This window comes from Chiloscyllium plagiosum, unplaced genomic scaffold, assembly GCF_037043375.1.
Source record: "Chiloscyllium plagiosum isolate Xiang-an unplaced genomic scaffold, Cpla_swu_hap1 HiC_scaffold_23, whole genome shotgun sequence".
Classification (NCBI taxonomy): domain Eukaryota; kingdom Metazoa; phylum Chordata; class Chondrichthyes; order Orectolobiformes; family Hemiscylliidae; genus Chiloscyllium; species Chiloscyllium plagiosum.
Window position 1 is genome coordinate 28,205,435 of NW_028270161.1, and position 23,420 is coordinate 28,228,854.

The window sequence follows — 23,420 nt, forward strand, 5'->3', positions numbered from 1 at the left end:
AGTACAAGTATAGACTTACTTGTCTGTACTTTCTTATTCAGAAAGAGAGAAAACAAATGTCAAGAAACCTAAACACGAACTACATACCCAACTTTTACTTTAAAGATTAGCAATACTGATGAAACCAATTCGCCAATCAGTTCTGAAGCAGGTTCACTGGACCCAGAACATTAACACTGCTTTCCCTCCACAGATACTGCCAGACCTGCTGAGGTTTTTCAGCAATTTCTGTTTGTGTCACCAATCAGTTGCTTTCCCTGTACTTGTGATGTTATATCACCATTGGTCTCAGTACAGGTTGCCTCTCAATCCACGTCTTATTTCCTCTCCCACTCACCTCTCACTATGAAGACTTTTATTTTGGAGTAAACCTTAATTAATCACCTCTTTCCCTCTCTGCCCTAAATTCCCATTTTGACCCAAATTCTCAGTTATTCACTATGTCTCACTCCAGCAAAGTCTCCCTCATTCTGATCATATGACTTACTCATCTTTTGTAACTATAGGTAGAATCTTTTCCGATTGGTGGAGCATTTTTGGAAAGGAGGAATGAATTAGAAAATGAGGTTAAAAGTTTAAAAAGAAAACTAGCAGACCAGGTAAGCTGCAATTTTTAAAATTTGTTTTCAGGATATGATTATTGGCAAGGCAACATTTATTGTCATTCCCGAAATGCAGAGTAAGTGGTGATTGGCCTTTATCTCAAATCCTGCAGTCTTCCTGCCAATGATAACCTCCCAATTATCATAGATAACAATTGGGTATTAATAAATTTTTGATTGTGTCTTCCAAGCCAAATGGTGTTGATGGAATTTTATTGAAAAAAGTATGTTTACAACCATGAAGAGTGGGTTGTAAACCTGTTTAGTGGAGAAGCAGGCATTCTCTTAGCTTTTTAGCTGAATGCGTGATGACGACCAGCACCCTGTCAAAGGAAGCATTTCTACATTAGGGATTCAGGCAAGGCTGAGAATGACTGAATGCTACATTGTTTCTTGAGGAGTCAACAACCAAAGGAATGGAAAGGAGACATTGGAAGGCTCCCCCCTTTATCCCTGTCTCTGTCTCTAAATGATATGTGTGAAACTGAAATGAAGTGCTGTCTCTTGCAGACAGGAAGACAAGCTAGTCAGTCTCTCCATGCTGGTATCAATGTAAGTGACTGAGAAAATGAGCAGCAGGAGTACAGCCGCTTGAACTTGGAAACAGTACTCTAAGAGGTTCAACAAACCCATAAGAGCATTGTCCTACACTGCATCATTCTGAACAACACCCCAGGCATCTCTACTAATTTCTTTCACCCCAGGTAACTCCTCCCTACATGAGTATGCACATTAACTTGCTTCACATAATCCTTCCCAATTCAAAATTGTCCGTTTCCTCTCCTTGCAAGAAAAGGGGAACACAGACCTCGAGGGAGAGGCAGAGAATGGAGTTGACTGTCCAGTGATAGCTGTCTTGATGAATACATGCACATCCATCCTTTCAATAGTGAAGAAAGTTGCTATTTTGAACAACGACCTACCACAAAAGCCAAAGGTATTTAAGGCATTGATATTAGGACATGTCAGAAAGCTGATTGTCTGTCTTGAATGAAGAAAGATGGATAGGCATAGATAGTAGAAAATGAATTCTACAACTTAAATAGGATGAGAGTTGAAATGTGCTCAACATTTCATTTATCTATAAAAGCATAGAATCATACTTTCCACACAGCCCATTTTCATTCATGCATATTTTGCTCTTAACAACCTGAAATTGAATTTAATGATTTATTGTCACTTGCATTTTACAGTGAATAATACAACAAAATGCAGTGAAAAGCTCCAACTGTCTCCACAACTGGTCACCATTTTGAATAGTTTAAGAATAAAAAGATATCACTGAAAGAGTCTATCTTCGTTACACCATCTCCGCCATGGGCCCTGAGCTGGCTCACAAATGACACCTGTGCCTCCATCCCTCCTCCACCGCATCACCACAAACTCACCAATGTAGGAGTCATCACTCTTTACACGCCATTTCTTCACCACTGTGCCCAACTTGCTGTCACTACCACCGAAGCCAGATCCTATCCTGAATCCACAAGCCCCATAATCAGGGGTTCCTGGCTCTGTTGCTGCCTTGATGACACCAGGTGACCCGCTGTGGACGTACAGCATGGAAGCAGAACTTTTGGTCCAACTCATCCATGCTGACCAGATATCCTAGATAAATCTACTCCCCTTTGCCACCAATTGGCCCATAATCCCTTTAAACCCTTCCTATTCATATACCCGTCCAGATGCCTTTAAATGTTGTAATTATACCAATTTCCACAACTTCCTCTGGCAGCTCGTTCCAGACATGTACCATCCTCTGCATTAAAAGGTTGCCCCTTCAGTCCCTTTCAAATCTTTTCCCTCTCTTCTTAAACCTATGCCCTCTCCTTTTGGATTCAACCCAGGGAAAAGACCTATTTACCCTGTCCATGCCCCTCAAGATTTTATAAACCTCAAAAATGTCACCCCTCAGCCTCTGAGGCTCTAGGGAATATAGTCCCAGCCTATTCAGCCTCTACCTATAGCTCCAACCCTCCAACCCTGGCAACAATCTTGTAATTTCTTTCTGAATTCTTCCAAGTTCCACAACATCCTTCCTATAGCCTCGCCAACACTAGGAGTCTTCCTCTGATCCTACTGTAACCAGGAGTCTCTGGTTCCATGGCCAGGCCAGGTCGCCGCCACCTTGCCAAAAGTCTCATTCCAGCCACTGGCCTCCAAGATGTTAGAGCATAGAACATAGAACGTTACAGTGCAATACAGGCCCTTCGGCCCTCACTGTTGTGCTGACCTGTGAAAATAATCTGATGCCCATCTAACCTACACCATTCCATTATTATCCATATGTCTGTCCAATGACCATTTAAATGCCCTTAACATCAACGAGTGTACTACTTTTGCAGGCAGTCCGTTCCATGCTCCTACTACTCTCTGAGTGAAGAAACTACTCTTAATATTTGTACTAAATCTATCTCCCCTCAATTTAAAGCTATTTCCCCTCTTGTTAGCTTTCACCATGTGAGGAGAAAGGCTCTCACTGTCCACCCTATCTATTGCTCTGGTTATCTTATACGTCTTGATTAAGTCACCTCTCAATCGTCTTCTCTCCAACAATAACAGCCTCGGTTCCCTCAGCCTTTCCTCGTAAGACCTTCCTTCCATACCAGGCAACATCCTGGTAAATCTCCTCTGAACCCTTTCCAAAGCTTCAACATCCTTCCTATAATGCAGTGACCAGAACTGTACGCAATACTCCAAGACTGGCCTTACCAGTGTCTTGTCCGGCTGAAGCATGACCTCGTGGCTCTGAAACTCAATCCCCCTACCAATAAATGCCAACACACCATATACCTTCTCAACAACCCTATCAACCTAGGTGGCAATGTTCAAGGATTTATGCACCTGGACACCGAGATCTCTCTGTTCATCTACACTGCCAAGAATTTTACCATTAGCCCAGTGTTCTGCATTCCTGTTATTCTTCTGAAGTAAACTACCTCACACTTTTCTGCATTAAACTTCATTCGCCACTTCTTAGGCCAGCTCTGTATCTTATTTATGTCTCTTTGTAAGCCATAACATCCTTCGGCACTATCTACAACTCTGCGTACCTTAGTGTCATAGGCAAATTTACTGACCCATCCTTCCATGCCCACACCCAGATCATTTTTAAAAATGATGAACAGCAGTGGCCTCAAAATATATCCTTGCGGCACGTCACTGGTAACTGAGCTCCAGGATGAACATTTCCCATCAACCACCACCCTCTGTCTTCTTTCAGCGAGCCAATTTCTGATCCAAACTGCAGGTGGGGGGCAGGAAAAATTTCTAGCTATAACAAGCTGCTCCTTTTTTGAGGTATTGGAGGTGATTTCCTCGAATGCCAGGAGCACCAATTACTGTTTTATATGCTGTTGCATTATTTTGGAAATTTGGAGAAAAGTCAAAACAACAGCATTTTTAAAAGGGAGAGGAGCAGACAAAGGAAGCACATGGTCAGGCAGTGCAGGAGAGAGAGAAAGGAACCCATACTGCTAACTGATACAGCAGTGAACCTACAGCAGTTACTGCCTTTACTGTTTGAATTCATATATCATTGGACATCGGAGTACGTCTGGGAAAATTAACAAACAGTGAAATTCACAACTAATCTTGGAGAAACCTGTTTGGGAGAGGTCATAGCACAGTAACAAATAAGTAAATATTTTAAGTGTGGCCTTACAGTAAGTCTGCAGTAGTGAGTAGAGTGGGTTCTTTCTTGATTATATGTTATATTGAGATATGTCTTTTGATTAAACTTAAAAATATAAGCCATAAGTATTAAGTTAGCCTGGAGCAGTGTTTTGTAAAGGAATAGGACTGTGCTATTTTCTGGGTCTGTAGATTGAAAGAAGCAAAAATGGCCTTTAGCAGAGTGATATGCTCTTCTTGTCATATGTGGGAGTTTAGGGAGTTAACACGTCACTGAGAATTAGATCTGCAATAAATGCCATTGGTTGTGAATCCTATCAGATCGAATGGATCAGTTAGAGAGACAGTTAGAGGCAATGAGAAATTTACAAGAGCAAGGGGATGTGATGGATGGCAGTTATAGGAAGGGAGAGAAGTTGCAGATACAGTCACATAGATGAGTAAATGCCAGGAAAGGTAAGAGAGGTAGGCAGGTAGTGCAGGAGTCCTCTGTGGCTATCCCCATTTCAAACAAGTATGCCATTTTGGAAAATGTAGGGGGTGTCGGATTCTCAAGAAAATGTAGCACAAACAGCCAAGTTTCTGGTATCGAGACTGGTTCTAACGCAATGAGAGGTACGTTGGGTCCCAAGAGATCAATTGGGTTAGGGGACTCTCTAGTCCGAGGCACAGACAGATGATTCTGTGGCAAGCAGTGAAAGATCAGAATGGTGTGTTGCCTCCCTGGTGCCAGGATCAAAGATATCTCAGAGAGGGTGCAGAATGTTCTCAAGGGGAGAGGGCCCAGCAGGAGGTCATAGTACACATTGGAACCAATGACATAGGAAGGGAAAAGGATGAGATTCTGAAGGGAGAATATAGAGAGTTATGCAGGAATTTTAAAAATAGGTCTTCGAGAGTAGTAATATCTGGATTACTCGTGGTGCTGCGAGCTAGTGAGGGTAGGAATAGGAGGTTAGAGCAGATGTATGCATGGCTGAAGAGCTAGTGTATGGGAGAAAGATTCACATTTTTGGATCATTGGAATCTCTTCTGGGGTAGAAGTGACTTGTACAAGGAGGATGGATTGCACCTGAATTGGAAGGGGACTAATATACTGGCAGGGAGATTTGCTAGAGCTCCTCGGGAGGATTTAAACTAGTAAGGTGGAGGGGTGGGATTCAGGGAAATAGTGAGGAAAGAGGTCAATCTGAGACTGTACAGTTGAGAACTGAAGTGAGTCAAATAGTCAGGGCAGGCAGGGACAAAGCAGAGAACAAGGTAGGACTGACAAATTAAACTGCATTTATTTCAATGAAAGAGGCCTAACAGGAAAGGCAGATGAACTCAGGGCATAGTTACGAACATGGGACTGGAATATCATAGCAATTACAGAAACATGGCTCAGCGATGGACAGAACTGGCAGTTTAATGTTCCAGGATACAAATGCTGTAGGAAGGACAGAAAGGGAGGCAAGAGAGGAGAGGGAGTGGCGTTTTTGATAAAGGAGAGCATTACAGTTTACTGAGGGAGGATTTTCCCGAAAATACATCTGGGGAAGTTATTTGGGTTGAACTGAGAAATAAGAAAGGGATGATCACCTCATTGGGATTCTATTGTAGACCTGCTAATAGACAGAGGGAAATTAAGAAACAAATTTGTAAGGAGATCTCAGCTATCTGTAAGAATAATAGGGTGGTTATGGAAGGGGACTTTAACTTTCTGAACATAGACTGGGGCTGCAATAGTGTTAAGGGTTTAGATAGAGAGGAATTTGTTAAGTGTGTACAAGAAAATTTTCTGATTCAGTATGTAGATGTACCTACCAGAGAAGATGCAAAACTTGACCTACTCTTGGGAAATAAGGCAGGGCAGGTGACTGAGGTGTCAGTGGGGGAGCACTTTGGGGCCAGAAACCATTATTCTATTCGTTTTAAAATAGTGATGGAAAAGGATAGACCAGATCTATAAGTTGAAGTTCTAAATTGGAGGAAGGCTGATTTTGATGGTATTAGACAAGAATTTTCAAAAGCTGACTGGGGGCAGATGTTCGCAGATAAAGGGAAGGCTGGAAAATGGGAAGCTTTCAGAAATGAGATAACGAGAGTCCACAGACATTATATTCCTGTTACGGTGCAAGGAATGGCTGGTAGGTGTAGGGAATGCTGGATGACTAAAGAAATTGAGGGTTTGGTTAAGAAAAAGAAGTAAGCATATGTCAGATATAGACAAGATATATTGAATAAATCCTTAGAAGAGTATAAAGGCAGTAGGAGTATATTTAAGAGGGAAATCAGGGGGGCAAAAAGGGTACATGAGATAGCTTTGGCAAATAGAATTAAGGAGAATGTAAAGAGTTTTTACAAATATATTAAGGACAAAAGGGTAACTAGGGAGAGAGTAGGGCTCTTCTTCAGGAAAGAAGGGCTTATGCCGCAAGGGCATATGCCCTGAAGAAGGGTTTATGCCCGAAACGTCGATTCTCCTGCTCCTTTGATGCTGCCTGACCTGCTGCGCTTTTCCAGCAACACATTTTTAAGCTCTGATCTCCAGCATCTGCAGTCCTCACTTTCTCCTAGAGAGTAGGGTCTCTCAAAGATCAGCAAGGCGACCTTGTGTGGAGCTGCAGGAGAAGGGGGAGTTACTAAACAAGTATTTTGCAGTTTTTACTGTGGAAAAGGGCCTGGAAGGTATAGAATGTAGGGAAATAGATGGCGCAATCTTGAAAAATGTCCATATTACAAAGGAGGAAGTGCTGGATGTCTTGAAATGCATAAAAGTGGATAAATTCCCAGGACTTGATCTGGTGTACCCAAAAACTCTGTGGGAAGGTAGGGAAGTAATTGTTGGGCCCCTTGCTGAAATATTTGTATCATCGATAGTCACAGGCGAGGTGCCAGAAGACTTGGAGGATGGCCACTGTTTAAGAAAGGTGGTAAGGACAAGCCAGGGAACTATAGACCAGTGAGCCTGATGTCGGTGGTGGGCAAGTTGTTGGAGGGAAGCCAGAGGGACAGGATTTACATGTATTTGGAAAGGCAAGGACTAAATAGGGATAGTTAATATGTCTTTGTGCATGGGAAATCATGTCTCACAAACTTGAATGAGTGTTTTGAACAAGTAACAAGGAGGATTGATGAGGGCAGAGCAGTGGATGTAATCTATATGGACTTCAGTAAGGCGTTCGACAAGGTTCCCATTGGGAGATTGGTTAGCAAGGTTAAATCTCATGGAACACAAGGAAAACTAGCCATTTGGATACAGAACTGGCTCAAAGGTAGAGACAGAGGGTGGTGGTGGAGGGTTGTTTTTTAAATTGGAGGTCTGTGACCAGTGGACTGGCACAAGGATCGGTGCTGGGTCCACTACTTTTCATCATTTATATAAATGATTTGGATGTGAGCATAAGCGATAAGTTTGCAGATGACACCAAAATTGGAGGTGTGGTGGACAGCAAAGATTACAAAGGGATCTTGATCAGATGGGTCAATGGGCTGAGAAGTGGTTGATGGAAGTTAATTTAGATAAATATGAGGTGCTGCATTTTGGGAAAGTAAATCTTAACAGGACTTATACACGTAATGGTAAGGTCCGAAGGAGTGTGGCTGAACAAAGAGACCTTGGAGTGCTGGTTCATAGCTCCCTGAAAGTGGAGTCACAGGTAGAGAGGACAGTGAAGAAGGCATTTGGTATGTTTTCCTTTATTGGTCAGAGTATTGAGTAACAGGGTTGGGAGGTCATGTTGTGGCTGTACAGGATAGTGGTTAGGTCACTTTTGGAATATTGCGCCCAATTCTGGTCTCCTTCCTATTGGAAAGATGTTGTGAAACGTGAAAGGGTTCAGAAAAGATTTACAGGGATGTTGCCAGGATTGGAGGATTTGAGCTTTAGGGAGAGGCTGAAAAGGCTAGGGTTGTTTTCCCAGGAGCGTCGGAGGCTGAGGGGTGACCTTAAAGAGGTTTACTTATCCGATCCATGAGGGGCATGGATAGGATAAGGAAACAAAGTCTCTTCCCTGGGTTGGGGGAGTCCAGAACTAGAGGGCATAGGTTTAAGGTGAGAGGAAAAAGATATAAAAGAGACCTAAGGAGCAACTTTTTCATGCAGAGGGTGGTACGTGTATGGAATTAGCTGCTAGGGGAAGTGGTGAATGCTGGTACAATTGCAGCATTTAAAAGGCATCTGAATGGGTATATGAACAGGAATGGTTTGGAGGGATATGGGCCGGGTGCTGGCAGATGGGACTAGATTAGGTTGGGGATATGTGGCAGCATGGACAAGTTGGACCGAAGGGTCTGTTTCCGTGCTGTACATCTCTCTGACTCTATGACTGTAACTCACCTTCAATCCCGAAAGTCTGTATTTTGTGCAATAGCCTACTGTGTGGAACTTTATCAAACACCTTACTGAAGTCAACATACACCAGATCAACTACTTTACCTTCATCCAGCTGTTTTATCACATTCTCAAAGAACTCAATAAGGTTAGTGAGGCATGACCTACCCTTCACAAAACTGTGTTGACTATCCCTAATCAAATTTTCCTTTCCAGATGATTATAAATCCTATCTTTCATAACCTTTTCCAACACCCTCCCCACAGCCAAATTAAGGCTCACTGGCCTATGATTATTAGGGTTGTCCCTACTCACCTTCTTAACGAGGGAACAACATTTGCTATCCTCCAGTCTTCTGGCACTACTCCTGTTAACAATGATGACATAAAGATCAAAGCCAAAGACTCTGCAATCTCCTCCCTGACTTCCCAGAAAATCCAAGGATAAATCCCATCCGGCCCGGGGTCTTGTCTGTTTTCAGATCTTCCAAAATTGCTAAAACCTCCTCTTTGTCAAACCTCAATCCCATCTAACCTTGTAGTCTGTATCTCCGTATTCTCACTAACTTGCCCTTTTCCAATGTGAATGCTGACAAAAAGTATTTATTAAGCACTTCCCCTATGTCTTCAGATTCCACACACAATTTTCCACTACTATCTTTAATTGGCCCTATTCTTACTCTAGTTATTCTTTTATCCCTGATATACCTATAGAAGGCCTTAGGGTTTTCCTTGATCCTATCAGTCAACAACTTCTCATGTCCCCCCCTGGCTCTTTTTAGATCTTTTCTGGCTAACTTATAACTCTCAAGCCCCCATATCTGAGCCTTCACACCTCATCCTCACATAAGTCTTCTTCTTCCTCTTGACAAGAGCTTCAACTTCTTTAGGAAACCATGGCTCCCTCTCTCAAAACCTACCACCCTGCGTGATAGGTTTATACTTATCAAGGACCCACAGTAGCTTTTCCTTGAATGAGTTCCACATTTCAACTATGTCCATCCCCTGCAGTTTCCTTCCCCATCCTATGCATCATACATCTTGCCTAATTGCATCATAATTGTCTTCCACTTCCCCCCCTGCCCCCACCCTGCACCACCCAATTATACCTCTTTCCCTGCGGTATATACCTATCCTGCCCATTGCTATTGTAAACATTACCAAATTATGGTCACTATCGCCAAAGTGCTCACCTATCTCCAAATCTAACACCTGGCCGGTTCATTCCCCAGTACCAAATACAATATGGCATTGTCCCTTGTTGGCCTCCTGCACGCATTGAACAAAAACTGACCCATCTAAACTACTTTAACTATGGTAATCCCAGTCAATATTGGGGAAGTTAAAGTCCACCATAACAACTGCCCTGTTACTCTTCCTCCTATCATCTTTGCTATAGTTTCCTCTATATCCCTGGAACAATTCCGATGCCTGTAGAAAACTCCCAACAGGGTGACCTCTCCTTTCCTGTTTCTAACCTCGCTTGAACTACCTCAGTGGATGAGTCCTCAAACATTCTCTCAGCTGCTGTAATACTACCCTTGATTAACAATGCCACACCGTGCCTACCCCACCCTCCCAAACTTTTTAACCATCATCTCTGTTCTTGCTGAAACATCTAAATCCCAGAATCTGCAACAACCATTCCTGTCCCTCCTCTAGTCATGTCTCTGAAATGGCCACAACATCAAAATCCCAGGACCAACCCATGCTGCAAGTTCATCTACCTTATGCTGCTGGCACTGATATACACACATTTCAAATCAACATCCTGGTTGCCGGTGCCCTCTCGCGACCTTGTAATCCTATTCCTGACCTCACTACCCTCAACCGCCTGGACACTTTTTTTCAATTTTCTTTAATAATTTTCTTTTGCAGTCTTGATGGACTGAATGGTCTTATTGTCCCTTTCCAGCCACTATTAAAGGAAACGCAGGCGTACTGCTGCACATTGACCCTATAAAAATGGCGGATCCACATGCATCCTCCTGAACACCATCGCCAATACAAGATGGTGGCGGTTACCTCGGTTTGTCGCCATACCAGCCGGCAGCCATTTTCCAGTTTGCTGATAATGGGGCTGGGAGTTTCTATTTCTAGTCCATCAACCTCCCAGTCCACAATGGGCAGCACAGTGGCTCAGTGGTTAGCATTGCTGCCTCACATTACCAGGGACCTGCGCTCGATTCCAGCCTCGGGTGACTGTACAGAGTTTGCACATTCTCCCTGTGTCAGCGTGGGTTTCCTCCAGATGCTCCAGTTTCATCCCACAGTCCAAAGATGTGATGGTTAGTTGAATTGGCCATACTAAATTGCCCAAAGTGTTTTGGGGTGTGTACATTAGATGCATTAGTAAAGGGTAAATGTAGAGTAGTAGAATCGGGGAATTGATCTGGGTGGGATACTCTTCGGAGGACCGGTGTGGACTTGTTAGGTCAAAAGGCCTGTTTCCACACTATAGGGATTCTATATATACACTGTCTCAATTCACCACTGCTCTCCAGAATGACAACCCCTCCCACCCCCACGTTGCCTTGCTGGTGCCACCATCTTGAAAAGTCTGTTGCCGTTGCTGCCTCCAATTGCTGGAGGATCTTTGCCACCACCCCAAACACCAGGAGGATGTCCTTACTGCCTTGTCTGCCATGGCTGTCTCCAACCACAAGGACTGAAAGAACTGTGGATGCTGTGAATCAGAAACAAAAACAGAAATTGCTGGAAAAGCTCAGCAGGTCGGGCAGCATCTGTGCAGAGAAATCAGAGTTAACGTTTCAGGTGCTGACCATTCCTCAGAATGATGATAGCTGGGAAAATGTTGGTTTATATGCAGAAGAAGGGTTGGGGGTAAGGCGTAAAGACAAAGGAGTTGATAATCTCTATCTCAGCTCTGCATAAGCTTGAAGAACAACACCTCATTTTCTATTTGGGGACCCTACTGCCTTCTGGACTCAGTGTTGAGTTCAATAACTTTAGGATTTGAACTCTCCAATGTCTTAGCCATCATCCCGACACACCAGGCCTTCTTACCACATAGTCTGCTATTACATATAACCCAATGTTAGCCATTAACAATCTCCATTAACAGCTATTCATCCTCCTAGCCAGAGTGTTATCCACTCCTTTGTCTGTCCAATTGTTCTTCTCTGGGCTCTATCTCTACTCCTTACCCTCTCCCCCAGTCCTATATTCTGCATATAAACTGACATTTTGCTAGTTATTATTAGTTTTGAGGAGGGGTCACTGGACCCGAAACATTAACTTTGATTTCTCTTCATAGATGCTGACAGACCTGCTGAGCTTTTCCAGCCTGACTACTCCACCATAATCTTGAACACAAGAAGTATTCAGCAAATTCTTTAACTGAGAAATTGTTACTTAACATCAAATTTAATATACAGTAATTAGATGTTCACTGTTGATAAAGACCACTTTTTTTCGGGCTGTGGACTGAAAAGGGAAAAGGTACTGCTTTGAACCAGGAAAGCTGGATAAGAGATTGTTTGCAGTTTTAAAAACAAGTTACTGGAACACCTTGTGATTTGTGTCTGCAACTATACCTTATTCAAGCAATGAGGAAGATCTTCCACAAAGGCACTGCCTGTATGAGTATTCAGGGCAATTCTGCCCAGGCATGTTCATTTGATTAGCTTTTCAGATGGCACAAATTATTATGTGTTCAGAAAAGCTCAGCATTGTAACAACTTCTTGATTGGTTCCTAAGCAAGTGGCTATACCCATGTATAGACAATAAATCCAGCCTATAAAATGAAAGCATTTTTTTCTTTCTATGTGGAGAAATAAAAGAAAATCCCTAGTTGCCAGCTATTCACCCTCACCTTTCATCTGTAAGCTGCTCCCTTCAAATCCCTCACTGAGAGAAGAAAAAGAAAACTCCCTTCAGAGACATTGAAAACATAAATTCTTAACCAGTGAATGAAAGACGGAGAATTGGTATATCCACATTCTGTCATCAACAAAGTGTTGGAAGGAGTTGAATGGACACACAAAAAATTAACTCATTGATGCCTCTAGTTTGAACTGATGTTATTGAAATGTGTTTCCTAGATTGTTGATTTTGTCCCCCATAATATTAATGACTTACATGTCTTTGAGTTCCTGTTTGTATGTTTATTGAAATTTTTAAAAGGGTAGAGTTTAAGTTATAAAGTTATAAATAAGCAATTCATGTTTCTATTCCATTAATTAAAAATGTTTAATTCCAATGAATAGTTATTTACTGGTTATGGGAAAAACATCTGTTGTGCATATTCTTTTAACCGAAATAAGACAATTAAGTAGAATTGGAGAATTTATTGGTTTAATCAGATTTTATTTGTGATGTATCAGGAAAACAGTGAAGCTTGATTTACAGTCCACTTTCACCAATAAGTCATTACACAGTTAAATTCAACCTCTCCCTGTTGCTCAATTATCTGCAGTCAAGGAGTCAGTTGCTTGTGAGAGATGAACAACATTTGGTCATTATAATGCCTTTCATGCCTGGGCTGCTCATATTTCAAGTGGGTGTGACTTAATCGAGTCCAAAACCTATAAAGAAACTAGGGCAGACATTTTAAGACTGTAAGTGAATGTATATTTACAAAAATGCAGGATTATTTAAAATTAAGTATCACTGTGCACCTATGTGGCTTCAGTAAGATTCTTTTTCTTCCTCTTTCTTGCACTACATCCAAATATAGTCCTGATATCTGCATCTGGAGTGAAGGAAGTCTGCTCTGTAGTTGGCCTTGTTGGGTGGAATGCTTAGCTGATTGTCTGTGCGGGGCATTTGGCCTTGAGGGTCCAGTCCTGCTGAGAATGCCCCAACTAGATCTGGGTCACACTCCTCTGAAGGCTGGGAATTCATAGGCTTGGGCATCATAGGCAGTGGGGAGGTGGAAGGGACAAGCTTCTCTGGAGTGAGCTGAGAGAAAGCTTCTGTCTTGAGTGTGGCTCCTCCTCCATCTGGGTGCCTACTGGCACCACCTTGTCTCCCTGAGAGGAAGGTGATCTGACTTGAGGTTGAGGTCCCTCTCCTCTCTCTCACTGTACCATTAATGCTGAGCACCAGTGGCTAAAGTGATAGTGTGTAGGGCTATGTACATATCCAGACTCAAATGTTTACTCTGTTTCTGTGTCCCAGATGCTGCAAGACCTAGTAAGGTTCTCAACATTTTCTCATTTTATTTCAGATGTGCAGCATCCACAATTTTTAACTTATATATACGGCATGTGCTGAACCATGTTGGAATTAATAACTCATAAAAATATACATTGAAGTGTTTAATTCTCATTAAAAAAAATCTTTCATTGTCTTCTGAACTATGACCATTAAACTGCCAACTTTACATGCAGCTTTCTTTGACGGAGGTAGAGGTTAATTTATTGCGTAAACGGATGCTTGAAGAAGATAATCTCATCTCAGAACAAAGACGTGCACGTGAAGAGGTTATAAATCTAACCCGGCTTGCCCAGATCAGGTCTGATGAGAAAGATCAGAAAGCAAGGGATCTAATGAATATGCAGGTACTTCTGAATTTCTAACTTCTCATTGTCATTTTATAAATTATATTTTAAAATGTCAGGAAATATGTGCATTACAGCAACATAAGAAAATTAGCAATGAATACAAAATAATGTATATAAAAGAGGAAAAAAAAAGTTTATACTTCTTTTAAAGATGAATAACAAGACAAAATAAAATCAGAGCGCAAATTCTGCAATGTATGTTAAATGTTTCTAGAACCATTGAATATTGGAGCCCCAGATCTGTGAAGGTATCAGTTTAGACAAGTTGGTTATGTTCCTTCCACCAAGCAGCAACGGATGGAGGGGCAGTAAGGTTCTCCCTGGTCTAACCTTTTGAAGTCCCAATGTTTTCCATCAGATTCTTCATTTGAATCTACTCATCCCAGCAGATGAAAGTGATATTTGCTTGGAAATCAGGGTGGCTTTCTTAAATGTTCATATCAGTCTCCAATGACTTAATTGTGGCATGAAAATAATTTTAACAAAAGTTTTGTTTGGGTAGAAGAACTGAGGTCAGAAAAGGTTCAAGAAGTTTCTTTCAGAGTGTTCCTCTGCATTACTTAAAGGAAGTTTGAATCTCCAGGTCCAGAACTCATTCTTCCACCACTCTCTCCCATGAAAGCCAATTGGGAGACACTAATGTAAACATTCCCAACTTATTGTATGAATGCTGGGAGACCATGCTAAGGAAGAAAAGAATTTCTGGGAACCCTAAGTATTTATGTGGAACTCAGAATCTCAGGTTCCTTCTCATAGTCAAGCAGGTCTTCTTACATTTTAAAAAAATCATACTTTTTCTGCCTATGTTTAACCCTGGTGATTCAAGCAAGGTAGGTACCAGGCACTGACCTCACAACACACTTCTCTCCTGCTTGTGATGACTGCTTTTTGAAACCAGGGAGTTAAAACTCTGGCAATTGTGAATAACTCAGTGAAAATCCTGCTATCATACATGATGAAGGAATAAAACCAGTTTTAGAAAAAGAGAGAGAGATTGGGAAACGACTAAAAAGGTAGAAATGCAGACGGGAAAAAATATAAGTTGGGAAACAAATTAACTACTAGGAGAAACCTTTTGTTTTAAAAATGCTGTTTGTTCACAATATCAGAGATCAATCTATTATTTTGCATTGTTTTTAAAATAGCATAAGCGTGAACGAACTATAGAAGAGCTGAAAGAGGAGAAACTAACCTTACAGAATTCTGAAAAGAAGCATAGACATATGCTGGTTAGGTAAGAACATCTTACTTTGTACAAGTCAATTTTTATCAATGCTTTCTTCTCTTTTCCAACCTAACTTGTACTCCATTCCATGTTGCCCCATGTCACAGTCATTATCTACCCTTGTCGTGAACCTCAACAGCACACTATACTAATTCAAGAGTATTTACACTTTTCATACCTTATTCATATTTTGGCAAAGTTTGCATTCAATGATATGTTTATTTGTAGCTTCCAGTTGAGCCCAAGTACGTTTAAAATAGATTCCAGAATAATTTGTACACAATAATTTTCATATTTCTGCAATACATCTATATAAACAAAAATAAATGTCTCATAATTATTCATACCTATAATTATCACAAGCAGTTGAGTACTGCGTGCTCTCAGTAATAAAAAGACTCAAAAACTGGAACTATTATGAATATCTGTGTATATGCATTAGTCACAAATAATTGAAGATAATATTGGAAATACTCAGCAGATGTGGCGCAGTCTATGGAGAGAGAAATACACTCAACATTTGACTAAAGGAACTTCATAAGACCATAAGAAATAGGAAGAGGTGGACTCCATTCAGCCCCTTGAGCCTGTTCCACCATTAAATAGAATGGCTGATCGAACATACTCCATGTCCACTTTCCTGCCTTTCCCATAACCCTTGATTACCCCACTAATCAAGAATCCATCTATCTTAAGGGGCTTGACAGGGTAAATGCTAAAACGATGTTTCCTCTCATGGGCAAATCTAGGTCCAGAGGGCATAGTCTTGGAATCAAGGGATGCCAATTCACGAATGAGATAAGAAACAATTTCTTCTCTCAGAGGGTTACGAGTCTTTGGAATTTTTTCCCACAAAGCTGTGGAGGCAGAATCCTTGTGCATATTTAAGGCTGAGATAGATTCCACAGTTATTGGGACTGGAAGATCTGGGCTGAAAATGTGTTGCTGGAAAATAACAGCAGGTCAGGCAGTATCCAAGGAACAGGAGAATCGACGTTTCGGGCATGAGCCCTTCTTCAGGAATGAGGAAAGTGTGTTCAGGAATGAGGAAAGGGAGGAAGGACTTGGGGGAGGGGTGTTGGAAATGTGATAGGTGGAAGGAGGTCAAGGTGAGGGTGATAGGCCAGAGTGGGGGTGGGGGCGGAGAGGTCAGGAAGAAGATTGCAGGTTAGGAAGGCGGTGCTGAGTTCGAGGGATTTGACTGAGACAAGGTGGGGGGAGGGGAAATGAGGAAACTGGAGAAATCCGAGTTTATCCCTTGTGGTTGGAGGGTTACTAGGCGGAAGATGAGGCGCTCTTCCTCCAGCCGTCATGTTGCTATGGTCTGGCGATGGAGGAGTCCAAGGACGTGCATGTCCTTGGTGGAGTGGGAGGGGGAGTTGAAGTGTTGAGCCACGGGGTGGTTGGGTTGGTTGGTCCGGGTGTCCCAGAAGTGTTCTCTGAAACGTTCCGCAAGTAGGCGGCCTGTCTCCCCAATATAGAGGAGGCCACATCGGGTGCAGCGGATGCAATAAATTATGTGTGTGGAGGTGCAGGTGAATTTGTGGCGGATATGGAAGGATCCCTTGGGGCCTTGGAGGGAAGTAAGGGGGGAGGTGTGGGCGCAAGTTTTGCATTTCTTGCGGTTGCAGGGGAAGGTGCCGGGAGTTGAGGTTGGGTTGATGGGGGGTGTGGACCTGACGAAGGAGTCACGGAGGGAGTGGTCTTTTCGGAACGCTGATAGGGGAGGGGAGGGAAATATATCCTTGGTGGTGGGGTCCGTTTGGAGGTGGCGGAAATGACGACAGATGATACGATGTATATGGAGGTTGGTGGGGTGGTAGGTGAGGACTAGTGGGGTTCTGTCCTGGTGGCGATTGGAGGGAGCAGATGCGGCGGAGACCAGTTCCAATACCAGATTGCCTCCTTCTTCAAAGACCCCAATTTCCCCCCAGACGTGATCAACGATGCCCTACACCGCATCTCCTCCACTTCCTGCTCCTCCGCCCTTGAGCCCCGCCCCTCCAATCGCCACCAGGACATGCACGTCCTTGGACTCCTCCATCGCCAGACCATAGCAACACAACGGCTGGAGGAAGAGCGCCTCATCTTCCGCCTAGGAACTCTCCAACCACAAGGGATGAACTCTGATTTCTCCAGTTTCCTCATTTCCCCTCCCCCCACCTTGTCGCAGTCAAATCCCTCGAACTCAGCACCGCCTTCCTAACCTGCAATCTTCTTCCTGACCTCTTCGTCCCCACCCCCACTCCGGCCTATCACCCTCACCTTGACCTCCTTCCATCTATCACATTTCCAATGCCCCTCCCCAAGTCCCTCCTCCCTACCTTATATCTTAGCCTGCTGAACACACGTTCCTCATTCCTGAAGAAGGGCTCATGCCCAAAACGTCGATTCTCCTGTTCCTTGGATGCTGCCTGACCTGCTGTGCTTTTCCAGCAACACATTTTCAGCTCTTATCTCCAGCATCTGCAGTCCTCACCTTCTACTGGAAGATCTGGACCAATTTTTAATACAACATTGACCAACTATGCTCGGAAAAAAAAATCATTAAATACAGTGGTAATCATCTAGCTGCACAAGAATATGTGTTGGCTAAATATTGTTTTATTGTATTCTACTAAATGTTTTTTTTTCTATAAATGGAGATTGTCACCATCATATTCAACCAAATATTTCTAATGTCTTCTTGGAAACAAAACAATAGACCAAATAATTTTCAGTATACCTGTATATTTAAATCGACCCAGCAATTTGTTAAAGTGCAATAGGACCAGTGATCTGTCTATGTCAGATGTCTACAAGATAATTACAGTGTTCATATCACATTTTAAATGAAGGAAAATGTTAATGTTCTTCTTTGTGTTGTAGCCTAAAGAATTTTGTCAAAGTGTATCAGACCATCAAAAATGAAAGAAATAAATATGTTAATCTCATACAAAGTGCAGCACAGATATCTGCAGAAATGCGAGAAAAGATAAAAATTCTACAGAACGAAATGGAAATTCTCAGGACTACTACACTGCTCAAAGATAGGTAAATCCAAAATTCTAAACCATGGGAAACCGTACTGTGTAAATGAAGTGCACAACTCCATATTGAAATTTAAAAAAATTCATTTAACAATTTAACAATTTAACAGACAAAGGCTAATATATGTTCATCAGAAATGATTTGTGCCCTTTACCTCTCATGCCATGCAGAGATAGTTTCTATTTTACTTGTAAGTTTACAACTTTGTTAAGATTGTATATCAGTATGGAGAAAGAAAGAAGTAAGTTATTTTCAATATTTATCACCACTGTTTATTCACTGTGCTTCAGTAATGTGTCTATTTCTCTATGGGAATTACAAGAAATAAAACAGTTCAAGTTTATTTCAAGGAACCACCAAAAGACTAGCATACTATTTTATGACTAACTTAAAGGAAGAAAAATCACCTTCCACTTTTTGTTTTATCTAATAGCATCTCAAATGAATTCACATATAATTAATTGCTGTGAAATGTAGTAGCTATTTTGCATTTAATAAGGCACATAATTATCAAAAGGATAAATAATCAATTAATAATCAAATAATCAATTTTTGATGATGGCAACAGCTTGAGGAATATTGGTTAGTACAATTTGTTGGTGAGGAGAACTTCAAGTTATGTCATTAATTCTTTAACCTTTAGAACAAGAAAAAGATGGAAGCATATGTCTTTCTTCATACTGATATGCAATGTTTTCAAAGTTGTAAACTTACAAGTCAAATAGAAACTCTCTGTGCATGGCATGAGAGGTAAAGGGCACAAATTATTTCTGTGAACATATATTAGCTTTTGTCTGTTAAATTGTTAAATGAAAATATATTTTTTGAATTTCAAAACAGAGTATTGTGCACTTCATTTACACAGCTGGGATCATGTGAATCCCCACAGGAGTGTGAGGGCAGTAGGAGTATACTGAAGAAGGACATCAGGAGAGCAAAAATGGGACATGAGTTAGCTTTGGCAAATAGAGTTAAGGAGAATCCAAATAGTTTTGATAAGTACATTATGGACAAAAGAGTAACTAAGGAGAGAACAGGACCACTTTAAAGGTCGATGTGGCTGTCTGTGTGTGGTGATGGATGAGATTTAAATGAATATTTCACGTCAGTATTTACTGTGGAAAGGGACATAGAAGCTAAGGAACTTGGGGAAATAAATGTTTTGCAGAAGAGAAGCTGCTGGAAGTCTTAAGATGTATAAAGGAAGATGAATCCCCAGGAGCTGGTCATGTGTTTCCCAGAACTTTGTGGAAAGCTAGGGAAGAATTTGTTGGGCCCTTTGCTGAAATATTTGTGTCATCAGCCATAGGTGAAGTGCCAGAAGACTGGACGTTGACTAAGGTGATGTAACTTTTACAAAAAGACTCTAAGGCTCCCTGGAACTGTAGACTAGTGAGCCTCATGTTAGTGGTGAGTAAGTTGGAGGGAATTCTGAGCGCTAGGATTTACATGCATTTGGAAAGGCAAGGACTGATTAAGGGTAGTCAACATCGCTTTGTGCATGGGAAATCATGTTTCACTAAATTGATTTTTTTGAAGAGGTGACAAAGAAGATTGATGGAGGCAAAACATTGTCTATATGGACTTCAACAAAGCATTCAGCAAAGTTCCACATAGTAGACTGGTTAGTATGGTTAGATCAAATGGGATCTAGAGGATCCCACCAATTGGATATAAAATTGGCTTGAAGGTAGGAGACAGAGGATGGTGGTAGAGGGTTGCTTTTCAAGGGAGTCCTGTGACCAGCGGTATGCCACAAGGATCGGTACTGGGTCCACTGCTTTTCATCATTTATATAAATGATTCGGGTGAGAATATAAGAGGCATGATTTACATAAGTCTGCAGATGCCACCAAAATAGGCAGTTTAGTGAACAGTGAAGAAGGTGCCATTGTAGGACCTTTGTTATGATGCCAAAGATAGTACTCACCACTGCCACTATGCGTCGGTGGTGGAGGGAATGCATGTTAAAGGTAGTGACTGAAATCCTGATCATGCACAATGCTTTATCCTGGATAATGTCAGGTTTCTTAAGTGTTGTTGGAGCTGCAGTCATCTAGGCATGTTCCATCACATTCTGTTGTATATCTTGTAGATGGTGGTCAGGTTTTAATGAGTAAGTTAATCACCGCAGACATCTCTAGTAATCTCTAATATTCATGTATACAATGTTCACCGTGTGACTTCATCTCATATCTACCACAGCCAGCTTCAAAAATACAAGTTAAAGCATTCTAACAGCCATGTCATCAGAGATAGCCTGCGGAGAGCAATATGCAAAATCGACCAGGTTCTTCGAGAATTGGGAGAAAAGAGAGAAGGCCAAAAGATAAAAATTGTTAAACTTAGTTCTCTGATTAACCAGGCTGAAGAGGAAATGATACAGCTCCGCAAAAAATACGAGAATGTCGTTCAGGTTCGCAATGAAAGGTAATCTGACAAAATAGTTGTCATATAATTTTTAAAATTATTTGTTTAACCAGAAGTTGATTGGAAAAAGGATGAAACCTACTTGATTGGATAATGTAATGCAAAACATAATTCTGGCTTCTGAGCCTCACCTGATGAGAGTTTAAACAATATCTTTGCAATTTGACTAGCATTAGGATTGGTCTGTGAGGAGGTGTGGAAATTTAGTGTATTCTAACTAGAATTGAGGCACCTTGACAGAAAAGGAAAAAATGGTTGACAAGAACAAAGCAATAAAAAGGGGATTTTGAAAAGGAAATTCTGTAGAAAATGTACTATTTTCTTCAGCATACCACTTATTTCCTTCCTCTTTCTCACTTACTACTACTCACAATGAATCATAGCAACCATTTTCTTGTTTACTACTCTAAGCAGGAAATTAGCTGTGAGTATAAAGTGGTTTTATTCTTACATTACTAAATTAACATAACAAAAAATACACCTAAGCTTACAAGCTAATACTTCTATTATATGACAGTTTAAAATCTTTTAGGTTTGGGAATGTTATGTCTGAATATCTTAACAATCACAATGATATTTTCTCAATTAATATAAAACTAGGATTGCCAATCTCAATTACTAATAACGTATGAATAAGATCAATTTCTCAGAAATCACATATTTCAAATCTGTAGTTTGCTGCAGTTTCATCAATAGGGAATTAATTATAAACAAGACATGTAGTGTTCTATTTGTATTATAAGAGAAATTTCCCTTTCCCACATACATAAGAACAGTTTTAAATTAAGAAATGTCTTTCAACTTTAAACATTTTTACTTCATTTTAGAAGTCATGTTACAAGCATTATGACTCAAGTACTAAAATCAAACAGTTTATATAATTTCCTCAGGAAAGCAACCAACATAATCAAAGACCCCTCCCACTCCAATTATACTCTCTTCCACCCTCTTCCATCACTCAGAAGATTTTAAAGTTTAAATACATATACAAGTAGATTCAGGGGCAACTTCTTCTGATCTCTCTCTCTCTGGACCTTCTCTGCAGTTGTAACACTGTATTCTGAACTCTGTTCTGCTATCCTGAATGGTACAATCTGCCTTGTATAGGGCACAAAACAACACTTTTCACTGTATTGTGATACATGTGACAACAATAATCAAACTCAAACTCAATTTTCCTGAGATTCTTTTCATGTCACTACTTACATGTAAAATGGGTATAATATTTTTCAAACATCTGTCCTATAAGTATTAGCATCTTATAAATGTGCAGCATTTTCAGTGTTGGTTGGAAAAATTGTATTGCATTTAATTGTTGAAAAAAATACATTTTGTTGAAGCTTTTCATCTGCAGTCATCAATTTGCAAGGAATATGAAAGGAACATGCTGATTGCTTGACAAGCAAATTGATTGGTCGAGACTTTTCTGTGGGGAATGCAGTGGTTAAATTTTAATAAGGCAGGTTAGTTCTTATGAGTCAAATCATTACTGTGACAAATGAACTAGAGAATGACTGTCACCTATTTTGTTTAGTTGAAACAGGCACAGCATCTGTGTGTGTTCGTTCTGTTTGCAAAGAACAGGAGTCTGTGTATTAATACATATAAATTTCAGTACACTCTTCTACCATACTTCATGCCCAGCTGACAACCCTAGATTAGTATTAGCATAATTTTTTGCACACTTAATTTTATTAGTAAATACTGTCTAATTGTGGAGTCACATCTGATGTTAGATACTGTGTTGCAAGTTTTGCAAGCATGGGCTGATTGGATATAGTCAATACCTAGGAGAAAGTGAGGACTGCAGATGCTGGAGATCAGAGCTGAAAATGTGTTGCTGGAAAAGCGCAGCAGGTCAGGCAGCATCCAAGGAGCAGGAGAATCGACGATGCCCAAAACACATCCAGCAACACATTTTCAGCTATAGTCAATACCTTGCTTGTTGTGAATACCTGAAGGAAATGCTGTTTGACGTGATCTGCCAGTCTTTGGCTTTCATATCTGGCACTGAAATTCAGATACCACATAAGTTATTCATGTGACAAGGTGGATGTCTGTTTGACTTGATAGAGAATTCTGTTTGTGGTGAACACACTTCACTTTGCTACTGCATTGTAGCGGCATGAAACACCCAGTTTCACCTGTTGCTCAAGGTTTTGAGATAGAAGTAAGGTAAAATAGCCATAGTCTTATCAGACAATCGTTTTTATTTATTTGAGAGATGTGGATGTCACTGGCTGGCCAGCATTTACTGCCCATCACTAGTTGCCTTTGATGTGCTGTCTTTTTAGATAGAGACAACTGGTGGTGGTTTAACCTGAGGGTCCCCACAGCTCAGGAAAGCAGAGATTGAGGAGAATCCTTCATGCTAATCTCAGCCAGTGTAGGAATTGAACCCATGTTGTTGTCATCCCTTTACATTGCAAACCAGCTTTTGAGATACCTTGTCCTGATAAACACAAGATAAAAAGCTACACAAAATATGACTTATTTCTGTGCTACCAAGGATGATTTGTATTTTGTTAATACAATGCAACCTGTGTAAATGGATATCTGGAAAAAAACACTTGGCAAAATTCAAATAATTTAAATACTTTTAGTGTGTGTTTTATATACATGACTAAATTTAGAATATTGGATAATTTTAAATTTTGAGC

General features: G+C 41.0%; 1 protein-coding gene across 4 annotated transcripts in view; it reads left to right on the forward strand.

Annotated features, from left to right (window-relative positions):
- ccdc146 (coiled-coil domain containing 146) overlaps positions 1–23,420 on the forward strand; it is a 145,387-nt gene that overhangs the window by 92,265 nt on the left and 29,702 nt on the right. For 2 of the 4 annotated variants that reach the window (XM_043713818.2, XM_087999509.1), the window contains 5 exons: positions 507–599; positions 13,902–14,072; positions 15,221–15,309; positions 18,169–18,333; positions 20,536–20,760. In XM_043713818.2, the coding sequence (XP_043569753.1) occupies positions 507–599; positions 13,902–14,072; positions 15,221–15,309; positions 18,169–18,333; positions 20,536–20,760 (743 nt within the window). The remainder of the gene's footprint in view (positions 1–506; positions 600–13,901; positions 14,073–15,220; positions 15,310–18,168; positions 18,334–20,535; positions 20,761–23,420) is intronic. The other 2 variants (XM_087999510.1, XM_087999511.1) reach the window with 2 other exon arrangements.